The sequence below is a fragment of the Odontesthes bonariensis genome, chromosome 11, assembly GCF_027942865.1.
Source record: "Odontesthes bonariensis isolate fOdoBon6 chromosome 11, fOdoBon6.hap1, whole genome shotgun sequence".
Classification (NCBI taxonomy): Eukaryota; Metazoa; Chordata; class Actinopteri; order Atheriniformes; family Atherinopsidae; genus Odontesthes; species Odontesthes bonariensis.
In genome coordinates this window covers 17,944,679-17,969,014 of record NC_134516.1, presented here as the reverse complement: position 1 = coordinate 17,969,014, position 24,336 = coordinate 17,944,679, and the positions used below count along the sequence as shown (strand labels likewise).

The 24,336-nt window shown below is 42.7% G+C and overlaps 2 protein-coding genes across 8 annotated transcripts in view; both read right to left on the bottom strand.

Annotated features, from left to right (window-relative positions):
• The window catches only part of nbeal1 (neurobeachin-like 1), a 53,005-nt gene extending 41,370 nt beyond the window's left edge, over positions 1–11,635 (bottom strand). For all 3 annotated transcript variants that reach the window (XM_075477817.1, XM_075477819.1, XM_075477816.1), the window contains exons 1-3: positions 11,534–11,635; positions 10,858–11,176; positions 988–1,079 (exon numbers count right to left, since the gene is read on the bottom strand). In XM_075477817.1, the coding sequence (XP_075333932.1) occupies positions 988–1,079; positions 10,858–10,908 (143 nt within the window). In that variant the 5' untranslated portion in view covers positions 10,909–11,176; positions 11,534–11,635. The remainder of the gene's footprint in view (positions 1–987; positions 1,080–10,857; positions 11,177–11,533) is intronic.
• Positions 11,636–14,032: 2,397 nt separating this feature from the next.
• The window catches only part of stradb (STE20 related adaptor beta), a 12,722-nt gene continuing 2,418 nt past the window's right edge, over positions 14,033–24,336 (bottom strand). For 3 of the 5 annotated variants that reach the window (XM_075477812.1, XM_075477811.1, XM_075477814.1), the window contains 10 exons: positions 22,622–22,702; positions 20,950–21,052; positions 20,739–20,860; positions 20,541–20,649; positions 19,234–19,357; positions 18,983–19,154; positions 18,717–18,824; positions 18,386–18,642; positions 18,251–18,293; positions 14,033–17,309 (listed from right to left, as the gene is read on the bottom strand). In XM_075477812.1, coding sequence (XP_075333927.1) covers positions 17,151–17,309; positions 18,251–18,293; positions 18,386–18,642; positions 18,717–18,824; positions 18,983–19,154; positions 19,234–19,357; positions 20,541–20,649; positions 20,739–20,860; positions 20,950–21,052; positions 22,622–22,702 — 1,278 coding nt within the window. In that variant the 3' untranslated portion in view covers positions 14,033–17,150. Of the gene's footprint in view, positions 17,310–18,250; positions 18,294–18,385; positions 18,643–18,716; positions 18,825–18,982; positions 19,155–19,233; positions 19,358–20,540; positions 20,650–20,738; positions 20,861–20,949; positions 21,053–22,621; positions 24,126–24,336 lie in introns of all 5 variants that reach the window. The other 2 variants (XM_075477813.1, XM_075477815.1) reach the window with 2 other exon arrangements.

Genomic DNA, 24,336 nt, shown 5'->3' with positions numbered 1-24,336 from the left:
ACAAAGCAAAAAAAAAAAAAAAAAAAAAAAAAAAAAAAAACAGCCTTCATGTCATTCCTCAAGTAGTTTTTTTATCATAGTCATCAAAAATAAATCAATCAATAATGAATGAGTAAAAACGTAGGTTTTTTTGAACATCTACACGCTGCAACATGGGTTTTCTTCTTTTTTTAAGCAAAACAAACAACCCTGTGAAAACTTTTGCACGTGCTGCTTGAATTTTCTATTATTTTTAAAACAAAACAAATGTTTTCCCTCTACAGCCTTTGGTAAAGTAAAACTGAGACACCCTGGAGTAAGAATATAAAGCCTTGCTCGGGACCCTGATGTCATGCTTCAGATCACAACTTATTTAGCTTTTTAATTTCTTTATTTCCTTCAGTTGCTCAGTAGATGGACCATTCCCACAGTGACAGCCACCTGCAAGCAAGCAATAAATATTAAAGTGATTCCACTCGGAATACATTTGTTGACAACCTAAAGGCATCTTACCTCACTCCTCCGTCTTTATTATCTCGTGGATCAGTTTTCAGCCGTGAAAGTATAAATACAGCACTTTATTTTGAGTTCAGGGTGTATTAAAACTAAGTCTCTGCAGCTCTCTGATTCCCTTTAATGTTTAGAGAGGAGTTAAAAAGATAAAAAAGGGTTAGGACCTGCAATCTGGTGCATAAAGGGGGATATACTTTAATTCCTTTTCTGTTGGATTTGAAATAAAAGCCCTCGATCCAGGAGCTGGGAACACACCAGCGACGGAGAGAAAAGGCCAAAAGTTATCTATGATAAATGTTTTTCTTTCAGGAAAATGATTTTGCATGGAGAGGATTATAGTTTTTATAAAAGTGAAACGAGCAGGTCAGACCTTTAAAAGGAAAAGAAACGGAAGAATAAAAGCGTAATCTGAGTCCACCGGGCACATTGTAATCTGAGCTTCTCCACCTGTCGTATTAAATGTGTAATAACCACACGCAGCATGCCAGCGGTTACCTTGTTGGAGGCTTTTCAAAGTCCACATCGAGGCATTGCTCATAGGAGCTGATGAAAATCTCCAGCCATATCTTCAGGTAATCTGGATCCCTCTGAGAAATTAAAAGTAGAGGAGGGAGAACCACAGTGATGGCAGAAGAAAGGGTCAAAAGAGGGAAAAACACAGAACGTTATCTTTGCTGACAAATTAAATGGTTAAAAAGTTGACCGGGCTTTTCTGTAACAGACTGGATTTATTATGGTCTGAGTGTATGAAAGAGCCCTCTGTGACATCTGCTCGCAGACAGCAGCAGGTCACAAACTTTTTGTCTCTCTGGTAAAGGATACCGACGGCCACAGCAGAGCTTTTCACACGCTCAGGGCCACAGTTTCACTTCTTAAGTTGCTTAAACACCAAATATTTCAGCTTTAAATCCTGAAGCAAACTTATAAGAAGAGACGAAACAATACACGTACAGCGTGAAAAAGATATAAAGCTTTATATGAAGCTGCACGTCAGACACATGAGGACAGGAATGTCTCAGTGGGGGGGTTTGTATCTTATCTCCGTAGGGCGTGGAGGAAGCTAAAGCATGCACCTGTTCGAGTGGGAAAACGGGACCGGTCACATTCTGAAGCAGAGATTCAAGCAACTGGCTCATCGGCATTGCATGCATTCCTGGAACAATGCCCTGGGAAGGATGGGATGGAAACGCCAGCTATAGAACAGGACTGGTTCCAACTCAGTCCCAAAACTTCCAAACAATGAAAAAAAGAGCCCCAACGGTGAGACAGAAGCTTCAGACTGGAGAATAATCATTAACAGGCACAAATTTAGCCCGAGGTAGCTTCAAATGTGTCACCAGCTTACAACCCCCAACAGATCCTGTCAGTGACTCTGGGTCATGTGGAGGGTGTGAGTGAGCAATCGAGCTCAGGAAGGGCTCAGGAGGGGATCGGGGCAGATTATTACAGCACTTAATGGTTTATTGTGTATTTTGTAACGAATTGTACGACCCAAAATTCCAAAAAAAGTTGGGACGTCGTGTAAAACGTAAATAAAAACAGAATTAAACTATTTACAAGTGTCTTAAACTAATATTTTATTCACAATAGAACATAGAAAACGTATCAAATGTTGAAAGTGAGACATTTTACAGCTGGAGGAACATGTTGTAATTAATTAGGTTAATTAGCAACAGGTCAGTGACACCATTGGGTATAAAAAAAGAGCACCTTAGAAGTAAAGATAGAAGAGCCAGGACTGCTGAGCAGCTTGAATCCTCCATCAGACAAGAATGGGACGACATTTACTCACAAAAGGTCCAACAACTGATCTCCTTATTTCCCAGATGTTTACAGATGTTGTTAAAAGAAGAGGGGATGCTATGAATCGAGGGTGTAGTTTGATCAGTGCTGCTTTCAGAGACCCGTTAGTGTCTTCTTTCTTCTTTCTCTGGGCTTCATATCATGTTAAAGCCATGAAATATTCCCTAAATATTCCCTAAATAAACCCTAAACGCCAAAAGGGACTGAAATGAGAGCACACGGCCAGGGAGAATTCATAAACAAGAGCTTAAAATGGAGGAAAATAACCTAACTGTTGTCAAATTAGATTTTCCTGGGGTAGCACTGCCATCTGGCAACAAGGAGCAGGAGAGGGGGTGAAAGGCTGATGGGTTCTGTCTGCGTGTCAGAGAGGAAATCAGCCAAAACAGAGGAAGCTGGTGGGAATCTGCATGATTCCGAGTGAAGTCATCAGCGTGGGGCTCTGGATGTGTGTTAGTGTGTGAGGAAGAGGCAGAAAAAAGAAACTTGAACTGCATAAACTACTGACAACAGAGCGGGGGGGGCACTTATAATTGGCTGCTGCCAAAGCTGTTCTTTAACCAAAGCAATGAATACTCCATTGTCTTCCTGTGCATGTGATTGCTGCTGGCAAGATAATTTAAAAACCATGATTTAAGTCAGCAGCTTAACTCTCAAGTGACTGAGTTTGCTAAAAAAAAAAAGAAAGTCAGGGGCTGAATGATTGTGTGGTGTGTCTCTGAAAGAATGTCCACTTTTAAGCAGCAGCTTGGGAGCACAGATGCCCATTGAGGGTTTGGACTGTGGAAGGCAGGGACACACCCTGCTCTATACGACTCTGTTTATCCTCGCCTGTCATGCTGGGCAAACACACACCATGATGTAGACGCACAAGTAGCAATCCTCACTCAACCACCTTGACTCAATTCTTTCATGTTTGCACAAATGATTCTTCTGAGAGGATCCCGCGCCTCTCCGCTGTATTATTTACCAAAATGCCATTAAGCTCCTTGCCAAGATGCTGCATCATATTCCTAAAGATCGGTTTAAGCTGACCTCTGTAAAACAAGACTGCCAGGGCAGATCAATACGGTCCATTCTTCAAATTGAGCTCCCCACTGACCCACTGAGCGGTGCGACTGTTAAGCAGATGGAAAGTAATGATCAAGGCTCAGGAGCCATTATCCATCTCATTGAAATCTCAAGAGAAATAACATTTATTGATTCTAGCTTAAAAAAAAGTGATGATTTACCCCAAATATTGATGCACGTGCGAGAAAATCTTGGTGGACCTCACATATCTGTGCAAAGTCGGGATGTTTTTATAAGTTCCCGGAGACAAATTGACTGATTTATCAATGAAAATTAAAAAAATAAACTCCTTAACAAACCCTACGCTGAGCTAAACAGCATCAGATGCATCAAATCAGCTGATAACAGACGAATGTCGTGATTTTCATCTCAGATTAGAGAATCCAAAGCTGCACAAGACATCCAGAGGTTGTCGTGGTGGCAGGTTTTCATGCATGAGGTCCAAATACTCAGTAAAAACATCTGGTGGCCATCAGATCAGCAACAGCCCACCTTTCACAGTCGTGTCAATGTGCAATATAACATAAAATGGACGCATTTGTCAGCGCATCCATAAACATGGTGACACTTTTATTTTAGTCTGGAGGCTTTTCCCCGAGAGTAAAGAGTAACCAAGAGCTTTTGGCTTGGCTGGAAAAAGACCATCTGGTCATGAGGCAGAAATGCTTTTGTTTGTGAAGAAAAACTCAACATTAATATCTAAAAACGGACCCTGCTGCACTCCTCGGTTTTTATTTGCTGGTACATCATTTTCTTACCGATTCCCTTTTATATTCTAAGATAAAGCACCAATAAAGAGAAAAGTGAAGGCTCTACCACTGGGGGCCTGTAGCGTAATTGCTTTTCTGGAGGACTTTCCAGACACAAGTCTGCAGTTTTGGAAGAAATGTAAAAAGTTTAAACATTTACTGAACAGTTGTATCTTAAAAAAATAAAAATAAAATCTGTACTGGACAAGAACTTTGCCATCAGTGCATGTTCACATGTAGCATAAAACAGACAGAGTTCCATAATTCCCAAATGTCTGCCAAGAGCAATAATCCTCCAGATCCTCCCCGGATGACGACCTTCCACAGTCACCTTCAGCAAAAACAACAACATTACATAATCCGGGTTGTGATTAATTGGATCATAACCGGCCTGGGTTACGAATAAAACTAATTAGATAGATAATGTTTTCAGTGCCCACTCAGAACTCTACAGATTTGAATTAAACACTGATTACTTGATTGATTCGGTCATCAGCCCTGCAGACAGGCGTGGTTGGCTCCCTCTGTGCCAGTCTGAGGGAGTCTGAGGGACCTGGTTTGGTGGCACCGACTCACTGAAACCACAACGTCTGCAAGTCTCCTCCCTGCAGGCTCAAAGGACGGCTGTGGTCTTTCCGTTTCTGCTCGGCCTCGGGCCAACATCCCTGCCGATCTGTCAGCTGCAACTCATCTGGACGTGATGTCACTTTCAGAGGTGTATTTATAGAAGCAGGTGGGATGGGCTCAAACCACACCAGGCATGTTTGATACTCCATGACATCAGTGTTATTGCAGAGATATTCATAGCAGAAAGTTTTAAAAAGTTAGCCTGAGGGAACAAACCGAGTAAGTAAGGGCGTGTTGTTGTGAATGTGATGAAAAAGATAAGGCCGGGGCACTTTCTCTTCCCCCATCGTTTCCAGCTCGACTCTTCAGTTTTGTTTTAACCCCCCCACGCTGCTCCAATGGGTTTGTTACATCCCGACTCCCACGAAGGTGTTCAAGAAAATTACAGCCATTTACTGCACAACAGTCTGGGCAGGAAAGGGTGGGTTGACATCAGAGGGAACCTCAACCATAAATCCCTGATTTGTAAACGAGAGAAGAATTCTCCTCTAGAATTAAGACGCAGGATGCAGATTTAAAGCTGCTGCAGGGTGAAATTATGCCTCTGGCTGTTGAGGCATGCTCCCTGTGGTTGGGAATTAAGACGGCTTTCCTGCGGCAGAAAGTCCTTAAGAGCATAACTGGCATTATTAGAAAGTTTGCACTTCCTCGGACAAGTTTCTCACTGCTGAAAATTATGTTTATTATTGTTTTTACATTGTTCTTGTGTTTTATGCCTTATATTTTGTGTTGTTATTTATGTACAGCACTTTGTTTCAGCCACGGCTGTTTTAAAGGGCTTTATAAATAAAGTTGAGTTGAGCTGAAAAAGTCTTTGCAGCAGCGGTGTGTCGTCGCCTCTCTGCAACCTGCAGCATGAACCAGTGACAGGCAGCTAAAGAGGATCGCAGGTTACGCAACCGTCTTAAGCCTGGTTTATAGTCGGTAACGCAAGACGCAAGACGCAACGCAAGCCCTTGCGCGGTTGCAAGCCCCCCCCTGCGTGCTTGCGTGTGTCACCTCAATTTTCTAAACTTGACGCAAGCGCAAGCGCAAGCCACTGGCTGTGTTCGAAACCGCCTACTACTTGAAAACGGCATACTCATCGATCTGACAGTATGCAGAGCGTTTACACACAGTGCACTTCACTCCTGCCCGAGCCGAAATCAGCCGCCCTGAAGCTGATTTCCCTTAAGCTATAAACTCTGTAAATATAGAACTTTAGCAACATTTGAAACATTTTCAGGCGAGAAGTAGTCGTTTAGACCCCCAAGGTGTTGAAAATCTGACAAAATACCGGCTATTTACAAGAAGAAGAAGCATGAATCCACTCGAAGAGGTCCTGGCGGTGAATTTCCTTTCATCATAGTAGGCTTGTCATTGAAAAAACCCGCTACTCCACCTACTGTCCTGGCGGTGAGTCGCCACGCAGCACACGCAAGCGCCAGCAAAGCTAAATGAAGCATAAACGTCTCGAGCCATTAACATACGCGCAAGACGCAAGCGCAAGGGCAGTTAAAAGAAGTATCAGCCTTTAGGTGCTGTTTACACATACCCGGGTATTTTGAAAAACAAAGACCTTTCCCTTCGTTTGTGCCTTTCGTTTATAGACAAATGGAGTTTTTTCCTCCGAAAACGAAGCTAAAAAAAAAACTCCGGCAAAAGTGGAGATTTTTTAAAAACTCCGTTTAGCGTTTGTGTGTAAACTGGTTGAAAGAGACGAAAACGGAGTTTTCAGAATGGAATGCGGAGTTGTCGTCATAGTACAGAGCCCCGCCCCTATCCGCCATGTTGGCAGGATGCTAGCGTGATAACGCCATTCATTGTTTATCTGGCAAGCATGGAGGTACTAGCAGCATTTCTGTTGTTGAGAGCTATACTCGCTTGTGTGATTTTGAAAATTACAGTCATACAATGTATTGAACAATAAAGACATTTTTCACGGCTTTAGCAGTTTTATAGTCCAGCGCAACGTGTAAAAGTAGCTCAGTCTCGCTATCAGTCCACACACATGAGCCTGGCGCCATATTTTCTTCTTGAAAAGGATCCGGAAGTTCTTCCTGTCAGCTGTTCTCTATTAGGCTTCTGATTGGCTTCTGTGGAATTCTCATTGTTCTAACACTGCCACCGTCAGGCTTGGCGTAATTTAACAGCTCCTGATAGCGTATCAATGTAGACGTGTTTTTTTTTTTTTTAAACGGGGCTATGTGCACCAAGTTTTTTTTTTAAACGAAGGTTAGAAAATATGCGTTTATCAAAATACCCGGGTATGTGTAAACAGCACCTTAGTTGTTGCCTGAGCTCAGAGAAAAAAAGTCCCATTAGAAGTGTTAAAATTCACACGCCTTCTTTTTACAAACACTTTCAGAAGGAACCCGTGAACTCGGGGCTGAGTCTCAGCGACACTGAATAGTGAAACTTAGATAAATAGTACCTGGAGGAATATCACACCTCAGCACAACTGAGATACATCCACCTCTGATGTGAATCAAACTATGAAGCAAAGTGGAAAGAAATTGAAATTCTGAAAGTCTAAATCTGATCGGAGATAAAGAGCAATACAAAAATAACTCCATAACAGTTTAGACCCGACAACAGATTCTTTAGATATTTACAAGCAGGAGATTAAAATCACAAAGAAAACAGGAGAACCTCCTCCACGAATCCATAAAGCATCTAAAGTAAAGTCATTTAGACTCATATCAGCATTCGATCATGCATCCTCAGTGATATACACACACCCAGCGCAATAAATAAGACAAACTAACAAACTAGCAGCTCACAACAGATTAGATAAAACCCTTGAGCTGGGAAAAACCCTGGGTTACCATTTGCTTTTGAATGAGTTTTGTTTTGTACCTTCCAGATGAATATGTACAGAGGGAAAGATAAATATTTGGTTAAAATCTTAATGGTGGCTGGAAAGACATCAATAAGAAGGAAATGGAATCAGGCCGACCCACCGACTCTGGACAAATGGGTTCAAAGTGTTAAGGAAATCTATAAGATGGAGAAAGTGACTCCCGAAGAAGACTCAAGAAGAAATGGAAAAGCTTCAGAAAGATCAGGGACACAGAGGACTGAGGACAATGTATGAGACAACATGTCCAGCGTGGTCCAGTGTGTTTGACAATGTTTACGTCAACTCCAAGATCATAAAAATAAAGTTAAATCCACATGTGGAAGAGGAGGAAAAGTTAAACGGGATTGATCGTACGACAACACAGACTCCACAGCTGGAGCCACAACAACAGCTGCCACTGCTGGCTGGAAATATAGACAGAAATGTGTTTCATATCCTCCTTGGGCCAAAGTTCTGGGTCCTTAATTCAAGAGTCCCACATCAGTTAGAGCAGAAAGTGAGTCTGTTCCTGTTTGAGCAGCAGGAACTGGCTGAGGGTCAGGTGGATGGCACTAAGAGATAAACACATAGCTGAGATCTACCCGACCAAACAGGAACAACTGGTTCTGCCTATGAAGCCAAAGGCTGCAGGTACTGTAAAAGCTTCCATTGTGAACAATGCTCACCTGACTGAGTGTAGTGGGTAACCTCTGACTCTAAAGGCAGCCGTGTCTCATTTACCGCTGTCAATCATTTAACAGACAGGACATATTATAGAGGAACTGCATCAGGATAATCACAAGATTAAAACACCTTTCAACTCATATAAACTAAATAACTTACAGTAAAAAGTCTTGATCCAAACTTCATCTCTTTGGGGTTTTTTTTCTGGGATTTCTTGTAATCTTTTAACGTTGTCTTGATAAATAGTTCTTCAGGCTTTTATATTTTCAGTCCAGTCCAGTGTTTTTGTTCATTCACACGGAAAAAAGGCTCCTAACTCAAAGGAAGAACCAGTGTTGTGTCCACACAAAACAGACAACTTAGCAAAGAAGCCATTTTAAACTGGATCTTTAGGCACTTTGTTCCCAGCAGCCTGTCACAGAGACACATCATTTGTTCCCATTTCTTTAGTTGCATCTGTGAAAAACAGCAAAGATAACACAGTCTGACAGACAGAAAACAGGATTTCTGCAGCAACAAGGTGATTCCCAAAGAGCTGTTAGCTGAAAACTTGGCATATCTCAGCATGGTGTGCAGTGTGTCCTTAAAACATTTGAGGAAACTGGACCAGTGGAGGACAGAAGAAGAAGTGTCAGGCCTAAAGAACTATCTACAGCAGATGAACAGGATCTGAAAGTGATGTCCTTAAGAAAGAGGAAAACATCCAGCAAAGCCCTGACACAGGAGCTGAGAGATGCATCTGGACCTTCAGCTGATCCATCGGCTGTTGGCCCAAGCCTCATCAGAAATGGGCTCCATGGAAGGGTGGCTGTCAAGAAGCCGTTCTTAAGGAAGGGAAACAGGGAGAAAAGGCTGAGCTGTGCCAAAGGACACAAGAAGTGGGCTGAAAATCAGTGGCAGCAGGTCTGATGGAGGGATGAATCCTCCCCAGAGCCCGGAGCTCAACATTACTGAAGCAGTGTGGGATCATGTTGGCAGAGAACGGAACAAAAGGCAGCCCACATCCAAAGAAGAGCTTTGGGATGTCCTTCAAGAAGCCTGGAGAACTATTCCTGAAGACTCCTTAAAGAAAGGACAGAAAGCTCGTCTGAGAGGGTTCAGGCTGAGTTGGAGGAGAAAGGAGCTCAGACTTAACATTGTAGAGTTGTACAAACTCTCTTTTGTCTAATATAGTGTGTTTCCTTTTATGTTTGCACACTGCAGTACATTGCTGCACCTCTTTTACACGTTACTATATGTAGAAAAAGCAAGACGTTGCAGCTCGGTTTAAACTCAAAAACGCAAGTCGACAACCACAACCAGCTGAGCTGAACCGAGACAACAAGAGGCTGCTGTAAGTGGTTAGTTGTGGATCTATTAACCCCTCAGTGAAACACAGGGGGTCTGATCTTAGAGCTCAGACAAGAGCCAAACCTCAGGAGCCAAACATTCCTCATCTGATTTAGGCCACGTGACTGCAAGTTTTCCTTACAGACAACTTATCCTGGCAACCCTCACACATATATATATATACATATATATATGGCAAAGAAACATCCTGGCAGCCATAACTTAAGTTTCAGCTGCTCAAGCTGAAAGACAGGCCACACTTATATGTACAGAAATGCATCTCTTTTGGCTTCATGCAGAGAAAAATAGTGAAAATAGAGAAAAATAATGTTCCTTTTGGGTGCATAATGCTCAGTTAATGCAAATAAACTGTCCTGCTCGAGCAAACGCTTGCTGGAAACTGCTGGCATTTTCACAAGAGACTGTGACAAGTGTGTGCGGGCATGAGAAGAACCACAAACACCCCCTCCTCTTGGAAAAGATGCCCTTATATGTGTCAGCACTCATGTGCTTTACTCCTCAGGCCGAGGATTATTCGTTCCTAAATGGAAGAATAACAGCTCTGCTTTTATGGGAGGAGGGTCGTAGTGTGTGTGTGTGTGTGTGTGTGTGTCACTGTGAGGGATTACTGTGGGAAGAAAGTGAGCGACTGCAGCCAGGCTCACGTGAGGAGCGGCTCAGGCAGGCCGTTTTGATTGGACGCCAGGGTGTGCGCATGCTTTATCGCAGGGCGAATTAAATCTAGCCAACAGCTGACTCAAGGGGTGCTGTCTCTACTCCAGAGTCATTCATTCGGGATCTGCACTGCAAAAACAATGCAGCATCATCACATCCCAACACCATCCTATCGTTTATCCGATGCCGTTGTATTGATTTCACATTGAATTTTACATGCAATTTAGTCAGCAGGACACAAAGAAGACACAATCTTTGTGTAACATTATGCTACAGTGGATGAATTATTCATTTATAAAAACCAATGTGGCCCCTAGAATTAATTCCTTAAAGATCTACAAGTGATTTCATTAGTCTGCCTTTTTACTGCAGTGCTTTAGGAACATGTACTGTTATACGTGCTACTTAAGTAGCTTTTGCATCCTGAAAAGTGTAACAAGGAGCACCAAAAAATGCTGTAAATGTTGCCACAAAGCTTTACCACCCGTTGACTTTGGTTTAAATGTGGCTGTGATAGGCCACCAGTGCAAGCTGACCTTTCTGCCTGCAGATCCCAGCGGTCTAACCCCACACCAACACCCGGGGGCCAGCAGTAGCCCACCTTACCTTGGTGCAGTAGAGCATCCAGACTTCGTACAGTCTCTCTTTGGATGCCATGGTGCCTGTGAGGGACACCCTCAGGCTGCGGTGTCCACCGTGGTCACTTCCCTGGCTGCTTCATGGTTTCCATCATGAGCTAAACCTCTCAACGCCCAAAACCATGACTGCCCAGCTCTGGCGAGGTCTAACACTCCTTCACAAGCGCTAAAAATGACCCAGGTTTGACGAGCTCTGGAGTTGTGCTCATTCCATGACCATGACAGAGGAGGGGACTGGAGCATCAGGGGCCCGGGCTTCTTGGAGGTCCTTCCAGCGGCGTTTTGCGCTATGGATACCACAACAGAGACACTTAGATATCACGGTGAGACAAATGGCGAAAATACCTCCAGTAACTGTGCAACTCCCTGTGCACTTTGAGCTGCCCTGTTGGGCTCCGGGCGCAGACGGACTGAGGCGGTTTTGGCTAAACACACACACCATTAAAAGCGTCTACCACAGAGAAAAAAAAAAAGCCTATTTCTATTTTTTTAAGCCCCCCGTCTTCCTCCTCCACCTCCTCCTCTTCTTCATGTGACAGAAACGCCTCGTCCGCCCCAGCCTGCCCGGCGACCCGAGTCGCATAAAAGCAGATAAAAACGGCAGCAGACGGATTCAAACCGTCGACAACTTGAAGACCACTTACCTGCGTAAAGAAACGGCCAACTGTTACCTGAGTAAAGAAACGGCCAACTGACGTCACTGACGCCGTCCACTGAGTTGTTGTTACTGTGATAAGCTCGCGACAGCGGCCACGCTCGTAAACCGGAAACTCCCTTCAACGTCTGTTTGGATTCATTTCAAAATAAGAGAGGTAGATTTATTTAACGTAATTTTACTTTATTTAATCCACCACCACGACCAAACTTTCCAAACATTTAAAGTTTAAATGTTTGGAAAGTTCGGTCGTGGTGGAGTAAACCTCACTTAATGTTTAAACATTAAGTGAGGTTACGTTTCATTAGTGAAGAAAAACGCAGCACACTGAGGATACAGCTGACATATTAATACAATCATATGACTAATAATAAGGATTACACGTCATTAAACGAGAAATAACTGATTATGGACAATAATTTACTTTTAAGTATAAATAACAAGAAACCTGATATATATAAAAAAAAGAAAATATGTTTAGTAGAAAATTGTCAATTTCCCAATAATAAGGCTAACGATAAAATATTTCAAAGCAGCTCACAGGTTTTCACTCAATGGAAGAAGCACTAAGATAAGTTATTCATTTTAAATATATAAATGCATAATCATTTATTTGATCTGTATAACACCCATATGGGTGTTACATACAATATGCTTATTAATGAGCTTATTGAGCTCATTAATAATAATACTTCACAAAAATAAGATTAATAGAAACAATCAAACTTTTTGCAGCTAAATTCCAAGTTATTACATTTTTAGATGTTCTGTAAAAATACATTTAGAATAAAAGTTATGACAACATACTGTTTTTAAGAAAATTGAGTATCTTTGCTTCCATAACATTTCTTCTTGCACTGATATATATATTTTTTTCTTATGTACCGTATATTTTTATCTAAACATTTTCACATCTATAACTTCTCATACAATGAATAAAACTTCCACAATTTACTCAATAAAACTGGAAATCTATCTTTCCTAAACTTTTTAGGATGTACATTTTTCCATTTTATTTGTTTCTGGTGCTAAAGGTAAGATGTAATTTTTTTTTTTTTTTAATTTGCACGCCATCTTTACAGTTCAGTCTTCAACAGATAATGAACCTCTGTTCTTAAATTCCCACAGAAGTTTCTTATCGTAAGAAAACAAATGTTAACTGGATATCTTTTCAAAACTCACTCACAAAAATCACTCACAACATTGTGTTTTGACTCATTTTAAGTCTATATATTTAAAAACATTTCTTAAACTCCGAAATTGGCTTCATAATTCTGTCAAAAAGTAACTTGACCAAAGTAACTTTGCCAATAACTCCCAACATGGCTCTAACATCAATAACTTCCCATATACAGACGTTTGTTAAATTAAATGCTCTGTTAGCACGTAACGGGACGAACTTTTATTTTAATGAACCGGAAACAACCCACACTGCAGTAACTGAATGAATGCGCTTCAGGCATAAAACTGGAAAATCTTTATTGGGCTTAAACTGCCTTTTCGTTGCAGGACACAATTTCTTTCTTTTGTGTCGGTTTTATAACAGAAAAATCCATGTTTAATAGTGGCGAAATGTGCTCTTAGCATGAGTCAAAGCGCTCAGTGTGTTTGCGACACTTGTTCCCAACTTTACGTTGTCGATGTGGACCTTCGCGGTTGCTAAGGGCTGGACTCGGTTTGTTTTTAGCTTTTACCGCCGCCCTGTGGAACAGAAAATAAATGTGTACAACGGGAGACCTGTAATTGTGTTTATGTGATGTTTGAGGATTATTTTCTTTACCAATGAAGAAGAAACGCAGGTTTTTCCTCCCCGTCGACACATTGACAGTGTTCAGAAGTGAGAGTTGGAGGCAAGATGTGTCTATTCGTGTACCTGTTCCAGCCTTCATTAAAAAGCATGACCAAAGAATAGTCTATGTCTGCAGATTGTTTCACACAAACTAATGAAAAACCTAAATAAACCGAGAAAAGTTCATTTTAAAGACCATAAAAACGGTCATCTCGTAGTAATTAAAGTATATAAGAACAGAAAATATCTTGTCATAGTTGGATAATTTACTTTGGGAACATTGGTTTGCTTGACGAATTCAATGTTAAAGTGAATGTGAAAGAGAAAGTACCACACATCCAATTTCAAGTCAGAGAAAACCAAACGCCTCATACCAACTGTCAAGCACGGTGGTGGAGGGCTGATGATCTGGGCTCGTTCTGCAGCCACAGGACCTGAGCACCCTGGGACCAATTCAGTGGACCTGTTCGACTTAACATTATTGTTGTTTTCACCTCATTAATAGCCCTAAAATACCCAACTTCAGCCTGAAATGTGAAAATGAATGCAACAACTGTATATTCAGTGCTGGATTCATGAGATATCTCTGTGATATTCTACTATAATAATTATATTCTTCCACCTCCTGAAATTCAGAAACACAGTTGAGTTATCATCAGTGTGAGAGACTTAAAAAAAAAAGGGATGAATCAGGAATAATCATACTTAATATCTTTTAACTTGAAGGCATACATTGTTTTATGAATACTGCACTTATCAATCAACACAAAATTCAGGAAAACCAATCGAGACACACCGACACACATATATATGGACACGTGTGTGTGAGTGTGTACAGAGTGATATAGATACTGTATAATTCATAATGTGCGTGTATATACACATACAGTATATATATGTAAGGCTTTTACAGCTACCATGTTTGATATGTACTGCAGGTCACAGTTCTCACACACAGTACACTTAATCACAGTTACAGAGAGTTCACCAAAATCTGAATGCAGGTTTCATTGAAACACAAAGGCCTTGTTGGATAAGTGGTTACAGAACTCAGCAGGAACACTGATGATCAGAGCAGGAAAGATCGGTGGTTTCTAACCGCTACACTAAAACAACACCAGACACTGCACTTCTATTGCTTGTGTGCACAGCTTGCCTCTTGTGCGTGATAAGTTCTACAATTATCATACAGGAACACTGTGTGCATATATGTTCGAACATACAGCAGAAATATGTTAATACTGTTGAAAATCCATGATAAAAACCTGCATGTCAGTTCAGGTTTGACTGAGACAGTTTTTTACCCTATTTTGCCCTCAGCTTAGTTTAAAAACCTCCATCACAGATGGATTTAAATGCATATATGTCTCCGTTTTATGAACTTCAGGATTCACAATTCACATTCTGAGTACACAACAGCGCTATAAAGGAAAAATCCACCCTCATGTACCGTCAGCTTGTCAGTTTTACATGTTGGGTTGTTGCTTCTTGGTGCTTTTGTTCATTCAGGTTCAGTTAGTGGCATCTGAGAGGATCAGTAGGTACGACAGCCTCCCACCAACATACAAACATTATACAGGATGTGAAGAAACAAACAGATTCTCAAAAAAGCCGATATGCTGTGCAAAATGTACATAAAACAAAACGCAATGATTTACAAATCTAATATCTTACTCACAATAAAACATATCAGATGTTTAAAGTGAGACATTTTACTATCGAATAAAAACTATGAGCTCATCTTGAATCTGAGGGCAGCAACACGTCTCAAAAAAGTTGGGTCGGGGCAACAAAAGGCTGGAGAGGCAGAGTCTCTCAGAAGTAAAGATGAACAGAGCTTCAACAATCTGCAGAAACTGTGTCGACAAATTGTGGATCAATTTCAGAATAATGTTCGTCAGACTGAATTTTCCATCATCTACAGAACAAAACATCATCAAAGGATTCAGAGGATCTGGAGACATCTCTGTGGGCTTCAGGCAGCTCTGCATTAAAAACAGACCTGATTCTGTCCTGGAAATCACTGCCTGGACTCAGGAACACTTCCAGGAATCATGGTCTGAACACAGCTCAGCGTAACATCCACAGATGCAGGTTAGAGCTCCATCAGGCAGAGAAGAAGCCACATGGGAACATGATCCAGAAACTCTGCCGTCTCCTCTGGACCAAAGCTCATTTAAAATGGACTGAAGAGGAAAACTGTCCTGTGGTCAGATGGATCAGAACCATGGACGCTGCGTCCTCCAGACTAAAGAGGAGAGGGACCATCCAGCTGGTTATCAGCTCTCAGTTCAAAGCCTGCACCTCTGATGGTGTTGGGGGGGGCTTTACTGAAGACCCAGGACTGCTGAGCAGCTAGAATCCTCTACCAGACAACAATGGGACAACATTCCTCTCCCAAAGGTCCAGCAGCTGGTCTACTCAGTTCCAGGTGTTCCCAGATGTTGTTAAAAGTTGTTAGGCGGCCGTGGCTCAGTGGTTAGAGTTGGTCGTCCAATAACCGGAAGGTTGGCGGTTTGATTCCCATGCTCGCCACTCAAAAAAAGACTGGTGGAACTGATAGCTGGAGGGGTGTCAGTCCACCTCCTTGTCACGGCTGAGGTGCCCTTGAGCAAGGCACCGTACCCCCCATGCTCCCTGGGTGCTTCATGGCTGCCCACCGGCCCAGGTTGGCATCTGTCTCTGAGTGTGTGTGCATGTGTGTGTCAAACAGGTGCCAACCTGGATGGGTTAAAAGCGGAGGACAAATTTCGTGTGTATGCATGACAATAAATCTGATCTTAATCTTAAAAGAAGAGGGGATGATGCAGAGTGGGAAACATGGAGCTGTCCCAACATTTATGAGCCGTGTTTCTGATATTTTTCCATTAAAAAGTAAAATATCAATCTTTGACATCTCTGCCTGACTGCAACGACTGAACCCCCCACATATTTATTTATTTATATTTATTTTCTTTTTTTCATTGTTGTTGTTTTTTTTTTTTACATTTTTATTTAAATTTACTAGTTTACTTTGTCATTTTCCGTATTCATGTGTTTGTTGTATGTGTCTTGTACTGTTTATATGTTGATGTTGAATTCTTCTGTTCTCCGTTGCGTGGGGTGGGATTGTGGGAGGGATAAAAAAAACTGGGGAAAATGATAGAATGGAAGGCTTCTCTGTTGCGCTGTACTGCTACATTGCTACCTGTGAAATTGCTTCCAATAACGAAAGTCTATAAAAAAAAAAAAATAAAATAAACAAAATAAAAGTAAAATATCTCACATTAAACATTATGTTTGTGAATAAAGTATTAAGTTTGTGATATTAGCACATCATTGTATTCGCTTTCAGTTACATTTTACAGTGTCCCAACTTTTTTTTTTGGAGGTGCACATGTGTGAAATGAGCACCATAAAATGAACAAGACGTGCCCTGAAATGCAGCAATACTTCCAACAATAAAGCATCTAAAAGGTGGAATTTTCCTCTAAGTCTTAGTCATCTTTTACATCAGGAGGAAGTGGAGTGATTATTAGTCAGCGGATGGGTTTGGTCTGATTGCTCACCCACAGTTCATCGTTATGACTATCGATCCTTCCTTTGAGTTCGCAGCAGCTTCTTGGATCCAGCACTTTCACAGTTGGCTCACAGTCCCCTGACCCAAAGCGCCCTATGCATCAGGCAAACAAAAATAGAACTACAAAACTATTTAAGAAAAGGCTCAGAGTTTGGGGTTATTAATAATGGTAAAAAATAAAAGCACAGTAGAGTTTGGCCTCATTGCTTTTCTTTGATTGTCTGGTGTTTGGATTGCTCGTCAGAGATCTGAGGGTCCTCAGAAGTCCCAGACGGTCTCTGCAGGGTCAGCGGCGGCTGGTGATGGAGCGTGGCACGAGGGGGTGGGGGGGCTGGACACCGGTGGGTCTTCGGGGCTTGTGACGGGCACTGCTGGGTACATGAGACTGAGGAAGGAGTCTCTGGTGTGTCTCTTCACCTGTAAGCAAGCAGAAAGCCGGGCTCGGACATGTTTTTACCTTCAGGAATGCTTCTTATCAGCCGAACATGTTTCAGTATATTCTGTTACCTCCTGATGCAGCAGAGCTGCTACAAAAAGCTTCTGTTAACTGGTAACTTGAAGGAGTTTTGACTCCATGTTTCTTAACAGAACAGCTTCAGGTCCCTCTACAACATTTCTATGGGATTAGAGGAACTTGTGTAGCAGGTCCAGTAGATAATAACCTGAGATTCTCCTTTTTTGGAAAACTTTGAGGTAAAAAAAAAAAAAAAAAGGAAATGTCAATTTTGGAAAGCAGTCGTTTTCTTCTTCATCAACATCTGTGTGGTCCAGTGGTTGCTATTTTGAAGGCTAACACTCTAACAAAGACTGTTCCTGTTGTGAAAATATCGATCCGTGGATATTTCCCTGGGTTTTTATAGTCTGTCACATGTGCAGCCACTTACTCACTTACCTCAGCGGTGGAGAAAACTGGTTAGGAAAAGCCAAAATCCCAATGTGAGATAGAAAACGAGTTGTTTAGAAGTTACTCTGGGTAGCTTTGTTATCTCATAGGCTGTTACACACCTTGCTCTGAAGAGTGATATTTGTGGGTTTGACCACTTCTGATGACCATGAATTTCTCTCACTGGAACACAGTCAAACAGACTGAGGATCTGTGGACTCTTTTTATGGGTTTGTAAGTTTTTCCAGCCTGATTAACATCAGAAATCTCCTTTGCTTGTGCCATGACACAGTTCCACTATAAAGAGATCCCTGCTCTTTAAATAAAACTGTTTTTTTCTTCTTTTGTAAGTATGGGTTCACAAACTTTCAGGCAAAAACCATGACTGCACTGAAATGCTTTTAGTAAAAAAAAAAAAAAAAAAAAACCTCAAACTTTGGATTATTATTATAAAGATATCCTGATAGAAACGCACCTGTTTGAAGAAGGCGTGGCTCAACAGTTCAGATGCCGACGGTCTACGGAGGACAAGAGCAGAACCAGCACCAGCATTAAAATCTGTGACACTGTTCTCACACGGTAAACTCGGCTGCTTCCTCGCTGTAAGCACCTGCGCTCGGGCTGCTGCTGCAGGCACAGCTGGACCAGGTTGTGCAGGGTGGCCGAGTGGTTTTTGGGTCCGGGGCTCTGAGGCCGTTCAGCAGGGGGAGCGGTGGCGCTGTGCGTCAGGCTCCCCGTGGCCACGCTCTCCCCGATGCCGGAGTCCACGCCCGAGCGCGACACCTTCAGCCCCCCCAGCTCCCCCAGTGGGAACGGAGCCACGTCCAGCAGGCAGCAGTGGGAGCCGCGCAGCTTCTGAAGCAGCATCTGAGCGGGAAGATTCACAACTTGATGCAAACCGTGGATCAGCAGTCGTATAAATACACGTTCTAAATCATTACCTGAGTGGGTGGCATGTCCGCAAAAGGCACCCGACCACTGACTAACTCACAGGCCACTATACCCAAACTGTAGATGTCCGACTTCACTCCGTAACCGTGCAGGTCCTGCTGAGGAAAACACCACAAACAGAGCAGAGAGAAGACTGATGCTCTGCAGAAATGAGGCATCAATCCTGTGCTGACCCGAGCATTCAGGGAGGAAATAAAGAGCCAGCTAAGCTCAACAGACTCGGAGCTAACGTTACGTGACAGGAAGACGTCCTGACCTGTCGCAGCAGTTCTGGGCTGAGCCACGGCAGCAGAGCTGGACTGTGGTGGGGCATGTCGAACACAGCCCTCATTTTCTTCCCATCGCGCATCATACTGTAAACACTGCTGAGTCCTGAGAGGTAGACACGCCCCTCCCCTGACAGCAGGATGTGACTGGCCTTAAGCCCCCTGACAAGGGAGAAACAGGTGGGAAACAGACGTCAACATATACACAATTTCACTAAAAAATAAAAAGTCTTTCACTGACCGGTGAACGTAACCCATCCGATGCAGGTATTCCAAGGCTTTCAGCACACCGTACAGCAGGTAAGCTATCAGGGATTCACTCATTCCATCTGGGAAATATGTTCTCAGTAAGGTGTCTGCAGAGCCTGCAGGCAAAGCCATAGGAGAGAGAAAGATTTAGCATCTATTCTATTGTTAAACCTGAAGGCTTCGATTGGAGCAACTCTGATATTTTATGTTTGCAGTAGAAAGAGTCAATAAACTCAAACTAAAAATTCATGCCCAGACATGAACATACAAGTCTGCAAGTCTTTTACTGATCCAACCCTCAATTCTTTATATTTTACTTACAAACAGCCAGACTTTCCTGTAATCCTGTAAAGATCTTCAGACTTTAAAAGATTGGACATTTTCTGCTTTTTCTCTCATTTTCAGTCCAGTCCTTGTACCTGAGCATTTTCAGAGGAATGCGTTTCTTTCTTTAAGCCACTTAACTCTGACCTATAAATCATTCAAGCATAAATAAGACGCCTAACTCCAGGCAACTTAGCAACAAATCAGTTTTAAAACATTTGAGGAAACTGGACAAGTGGAGGACAAAAGAAGAAGTGTCAGGCCTAAAGAACTATCTACAGCAGATGAACAGGATCTGAAAGTGATGTCCTTAAGAAAGAGGAAAAACTCCAGCAAAGCCCTGACACAGGAGCTGAGAGATGCATCTGGACCTTCAGCTGATCCATCTGCTGTTGGCCCAAGCCTCATCAGAAATGGGCTCCATGGAAGGGTGGCTGTCAGGAAGCCGTTCTTAAGGAAGGGAAACAGGGAGAAAAGGCTGAGCTGTGCCAAAGGACACAAGAAGTGGGCTGAAAATCAGTGGCAGCAGGTCTGATGGAGGGATGAATCCTCCCCAGAGCCCGGAGCTCAACATTACTGAAGCAGTGTGGGGTCATGTTGGCAGAGAACGGAACAAAAGGCAGCCCACATCCAAAGAAGAGCTTTGGGTTGTCCTTCAAGAAGCCTGGAGAACTATTCCTGAAGACTCCTTAAAGAAAGGACAGAAAGCTGGTCTGAGAGGGTTCAGGCTGAGTTGGAGGATAAAGGAGCTCAGAGCAGATATTCACTTTAGAGCTCGTTATATTTGTACTTTCTCTGTTTTTTAGCTTATATACTTTTACTTAAATTTATGATTGTTTCAATAAATCACTGCATTTATTTCCTGTTTTCCTGGAAATCCATAAAGAAACGAGGGTTGGATGAAGACTTTTGCACCGTGCCGTATGACTGATGGCTTCAGAGGATGAAAGTGATCAGGATGTGGCGGTGGCTCACCGTAGGCCATGAGTGGCGTCAGAACCCACAGCTGGCAGCAGGAGCTGAAGACCAGACGAGAGGTCAGCAGGTTGGAGTGACGGAAGAGCCGGGACAGCAGAACCTCGTTCTGAGGGATGAGAAGCATGAAGACACATTTTAACGACAAAAGAAAAACAAACGCATGTTCTTGAAGCCCATTTCTTGGGTGCGGCTCACCATAATCTGCAGCAGCTCTTCCTCTGTGCACTCATCCAGGTTGGTTTGTTTGACGGCCACCAGCTGGCCGGTGGGGATGTGGCGCGCCATCTTCACCTGGCTCAGATTATTGAAGCCCCTCCCTGCGACAGTAAGTCGGCATGTTGTTTTGAAAAATTTGGAGTGTACATAAAACGTAATTTAGACGTTTCCGTCTCTGAAATAATCTCACCCAGCTCAGACAGCAGCTGGTAGTGGGCTGGCTCAACTGACAGCCCTGTGATGTCATCACCACCGGCTGGGCCTTGCAGAGTGTATTCAGAACCGTCACAGCTCTGTACAGACGCACACACACACACACATGAACCCTGATAATACATCACCAACTCAAACACATGCGCACTTTAAATAATTACAGTGGGAACCTCATCTTCTAACATCTATATTTGGCTGCTCCTTCTCAGTAACTTTTCAATCAGATTGAGATTTGCATTGTTTGCCATCGAGTTAAAACGTCTTTCTGAGGAAAAAGGGTGAATTTACAAAGTTCACATTTTGTTTGTAGTTAATATTAAACATCGCTGACTGGGAAGATCCTTCGTCAGACTTTGAGCTGCATTACCTTCTTGAAGGAGTTTTATCAACCTTTCTTTTGTTTCTGCTGACAGCTCTCTTGTTGGGGCCATGTTTCCTGTTGGGGTGCAACAGCTCCTTAAGCTCTGCCAGCACCTTCTTTTAACTACAGACTCATTTCCTTATTAAGACTTGCGCAGGTATTGTTTAAGAAATGCAAATTACAAGATGATTCTATCATTCCCCCTTCGTGATTGAGTGAATCCATGTTTTTTTCCTTCACTTCATCCTAATAAAAGCTAAAAAAAAAGACAGAAAATTTGTTGTATTTTTGAGGTACGTTTTAAAAAGCCGGTGTGTTTAACTTAAATAAAACTTACTGTGCCTTATCTGTGATTAGTTTAATTATTTTCTACAATATAAAACAGCTAAATGAACATCCTCTGAGTGCGCCGACTCCATAATTCTTGCCAGTGGTTGTAGTCATGGCTACAAAATCCCTCAGATCCTGAGTTTCTTTTAATATTCCATAAACTGGATATTAATCTGTGTGCAAAAGGGACACAAATCAAAATGAGGTGCCTGTGATCTTCTTCTGCATTAAAAACAGCGACGTTTCTATCATGGAAATCACTGCACGGGCTCAGGAACACTTGCAGAAACCATCGTCTGTGAACACAGTTTAGAAATTGTATCAGTGCGTTGCTCTTTTTGCTGCAACCCACGAGTCCCCTCCATTTTAATATGCAGGCACAAATGAGCCGAAGTGTGGCAATAAGCCAGTCAGACGCACTGCTCCTGTGTGAGGCTGACAGCAGGTGGCGCTGTGACACAGAGCAGGGCAGAGGGGGGGGGGGGGGGGGATGCTTGCAGTTTTTGGTGATGCAGACAGACTTTTGGGACTCCCGTTTCACAGAGAAACCTGCAGAATGTGCTTCATTGGTTCTAAGAAAACAAATTCTGTGATGACGGGTTATTGCGCCAGTTTGTCTGGATCACAGGGAGGACCTCAGCAGCACCTCAATAATTATCATTAAGTGGTTAATGATAACTATAAAGCGTGAAGTACTGCATTAGGGATATAGAGGAGTATCATTTGTTAGGTGTAATGAAAGAAATGTTTGGGGGGGGGGGGGGCTCTTTAAGATAGCCTGATTATGCCATAGTCCAGAAATGTTCAAATGAATTTGCCTTTTGGTTCACCAGCTTTGAACGCTTTAGAGCTGCAGTCTGAAACATCTCTAGACAGATGATGTATGGGCAGTGATGACATGATGGAGGAGTGTATGTACGATTCCTTTCTCCGTGCTGACGGCATATCTGTTACTGACCAGGAACTGGTGGCTGGTGTCCTCATAGCACTCCTCTATGTCCATGGGCTGGACCTGAGCATGGGATATGCAGGAACAGTCCTAGTGAAGGGGGGGAGGAGCACAGGTGAGAGATGCCCTAACGGGAAAAGGATGAGTGCAGAGGAAACATGATGCTTGGGAGATAGAAGGTGGTGTGCTGCCTCCAGAAAGGTTGGAAGGGTCGGAGATGAGGCAGAGGAGCAAGCATCGGAGAAATAAGGCGTGAGGGCAGTTTTCACTGGGCAGTTTATGGAAGTAAAGAGTGGAAAGAGAATTAGAGTAATGAAAGCCATCACAAGGCACCTTACTGGTGTGATGCGTCCCAACACAGCAACATAGAGCCTGCTTATGGAATTAGATGAGCCCATTAGATATCCAGGATGTACAGATAGACAAAATGAATATCTGGTATTTTTCAAACTACACGTTTCCGACTTTCTACTCATGTACGGTCATGTGAAAAAGGAGTACACCCCATTTCAATTCTTAGGTTTTAGACATGAGGACATAATAAAAATCATCTGCTCCTTACAAAGGTCTTAAAATGAGGTAAATAGAATCTCAGATTAACAACAACACAACATATTACATCATCTATTAAACAAAAACTAAACCAAAATACAGAGACAGTGCATGAACAGCTAAGTCCATCCTCACTGTTTCCAAAGGAGTTAAGTAAGAAGCAGCCAGATGCTGCTGATCAATGCTCTGATTAACTGATCATCAGTCAGTGTGAGCAGCTCGATAAAAGCAGAAGTTCTTTCAGTTTGCTGCTCTGCAGCATTCAGGTGTGTGTTAACACGGTGCCAAGGAGGAAAGACATCAGCAACTGTTGCTGCCCATCGATCTGGGAAGGGTTATAAGGCCATTTCCAAACTATCTGGAGTCCATCATTAACAGAAACAAAGATTATTCACAAGTGGAAAACATTTAGGACAGCTGTCAATCTTCCCAGGAGTGGACGTCCCAGCAAGGTCACCCCAAGGTCAAAAAACCCAAGAGCTACATCTCAGACTCTGCAGGCCTCAGTTAGCATGTTAAAGGTTAAAGGTCATGACAGCACAGTTAGAAACAGACTGAACAAGTATGGCTTGTGTGGAAGGGCTGCAGGAGAAAGCCTCTTCTCTCTAAAAAGAACATGGCAGCACAGCTTAGGTTTGCAAAGCTGCATCTGAACAAACCACAAGACTTCTAGAACAATGTCCTTTGGACAGACCAGACCAAAGTGGAGATGTTTGCTCATAATGCACAGCAGCACATTTGGAGGAAACCAAACAGGTGGAGGGCTGATGATCTGGGCTGGTTCTGCAGCCACAGGACCTGGGCACCTTGCAGCCACTGAGTCTACCATGAACTCCTCTGGATACCAAAGTGTTCTAGAGTCAGATGTGAGGCCGTCTGTCCGACAGCTGAAGCTGGGCTGAAACTGGCTCATCAACAGGACAAAGATCCCAAACACAGCAGCAAATCTACAGCAGAATGTCTGAAAAAGTAAAGATTCAAGGTTGCAATGGTCCAGTCAATAAAGTTATCTTATTGGTAATCTCACCTGGTAAAGATCAGATGATTCTTTTTTATCATGTCATGATACATAAAACCTTCGAGTTGAAAGTGTAGTTTCTTTTTCTCATAAATGTAACTCACAAAAATGCTTTACAATCAGATAATCAGACAAATACCCCAACGTTTCACGA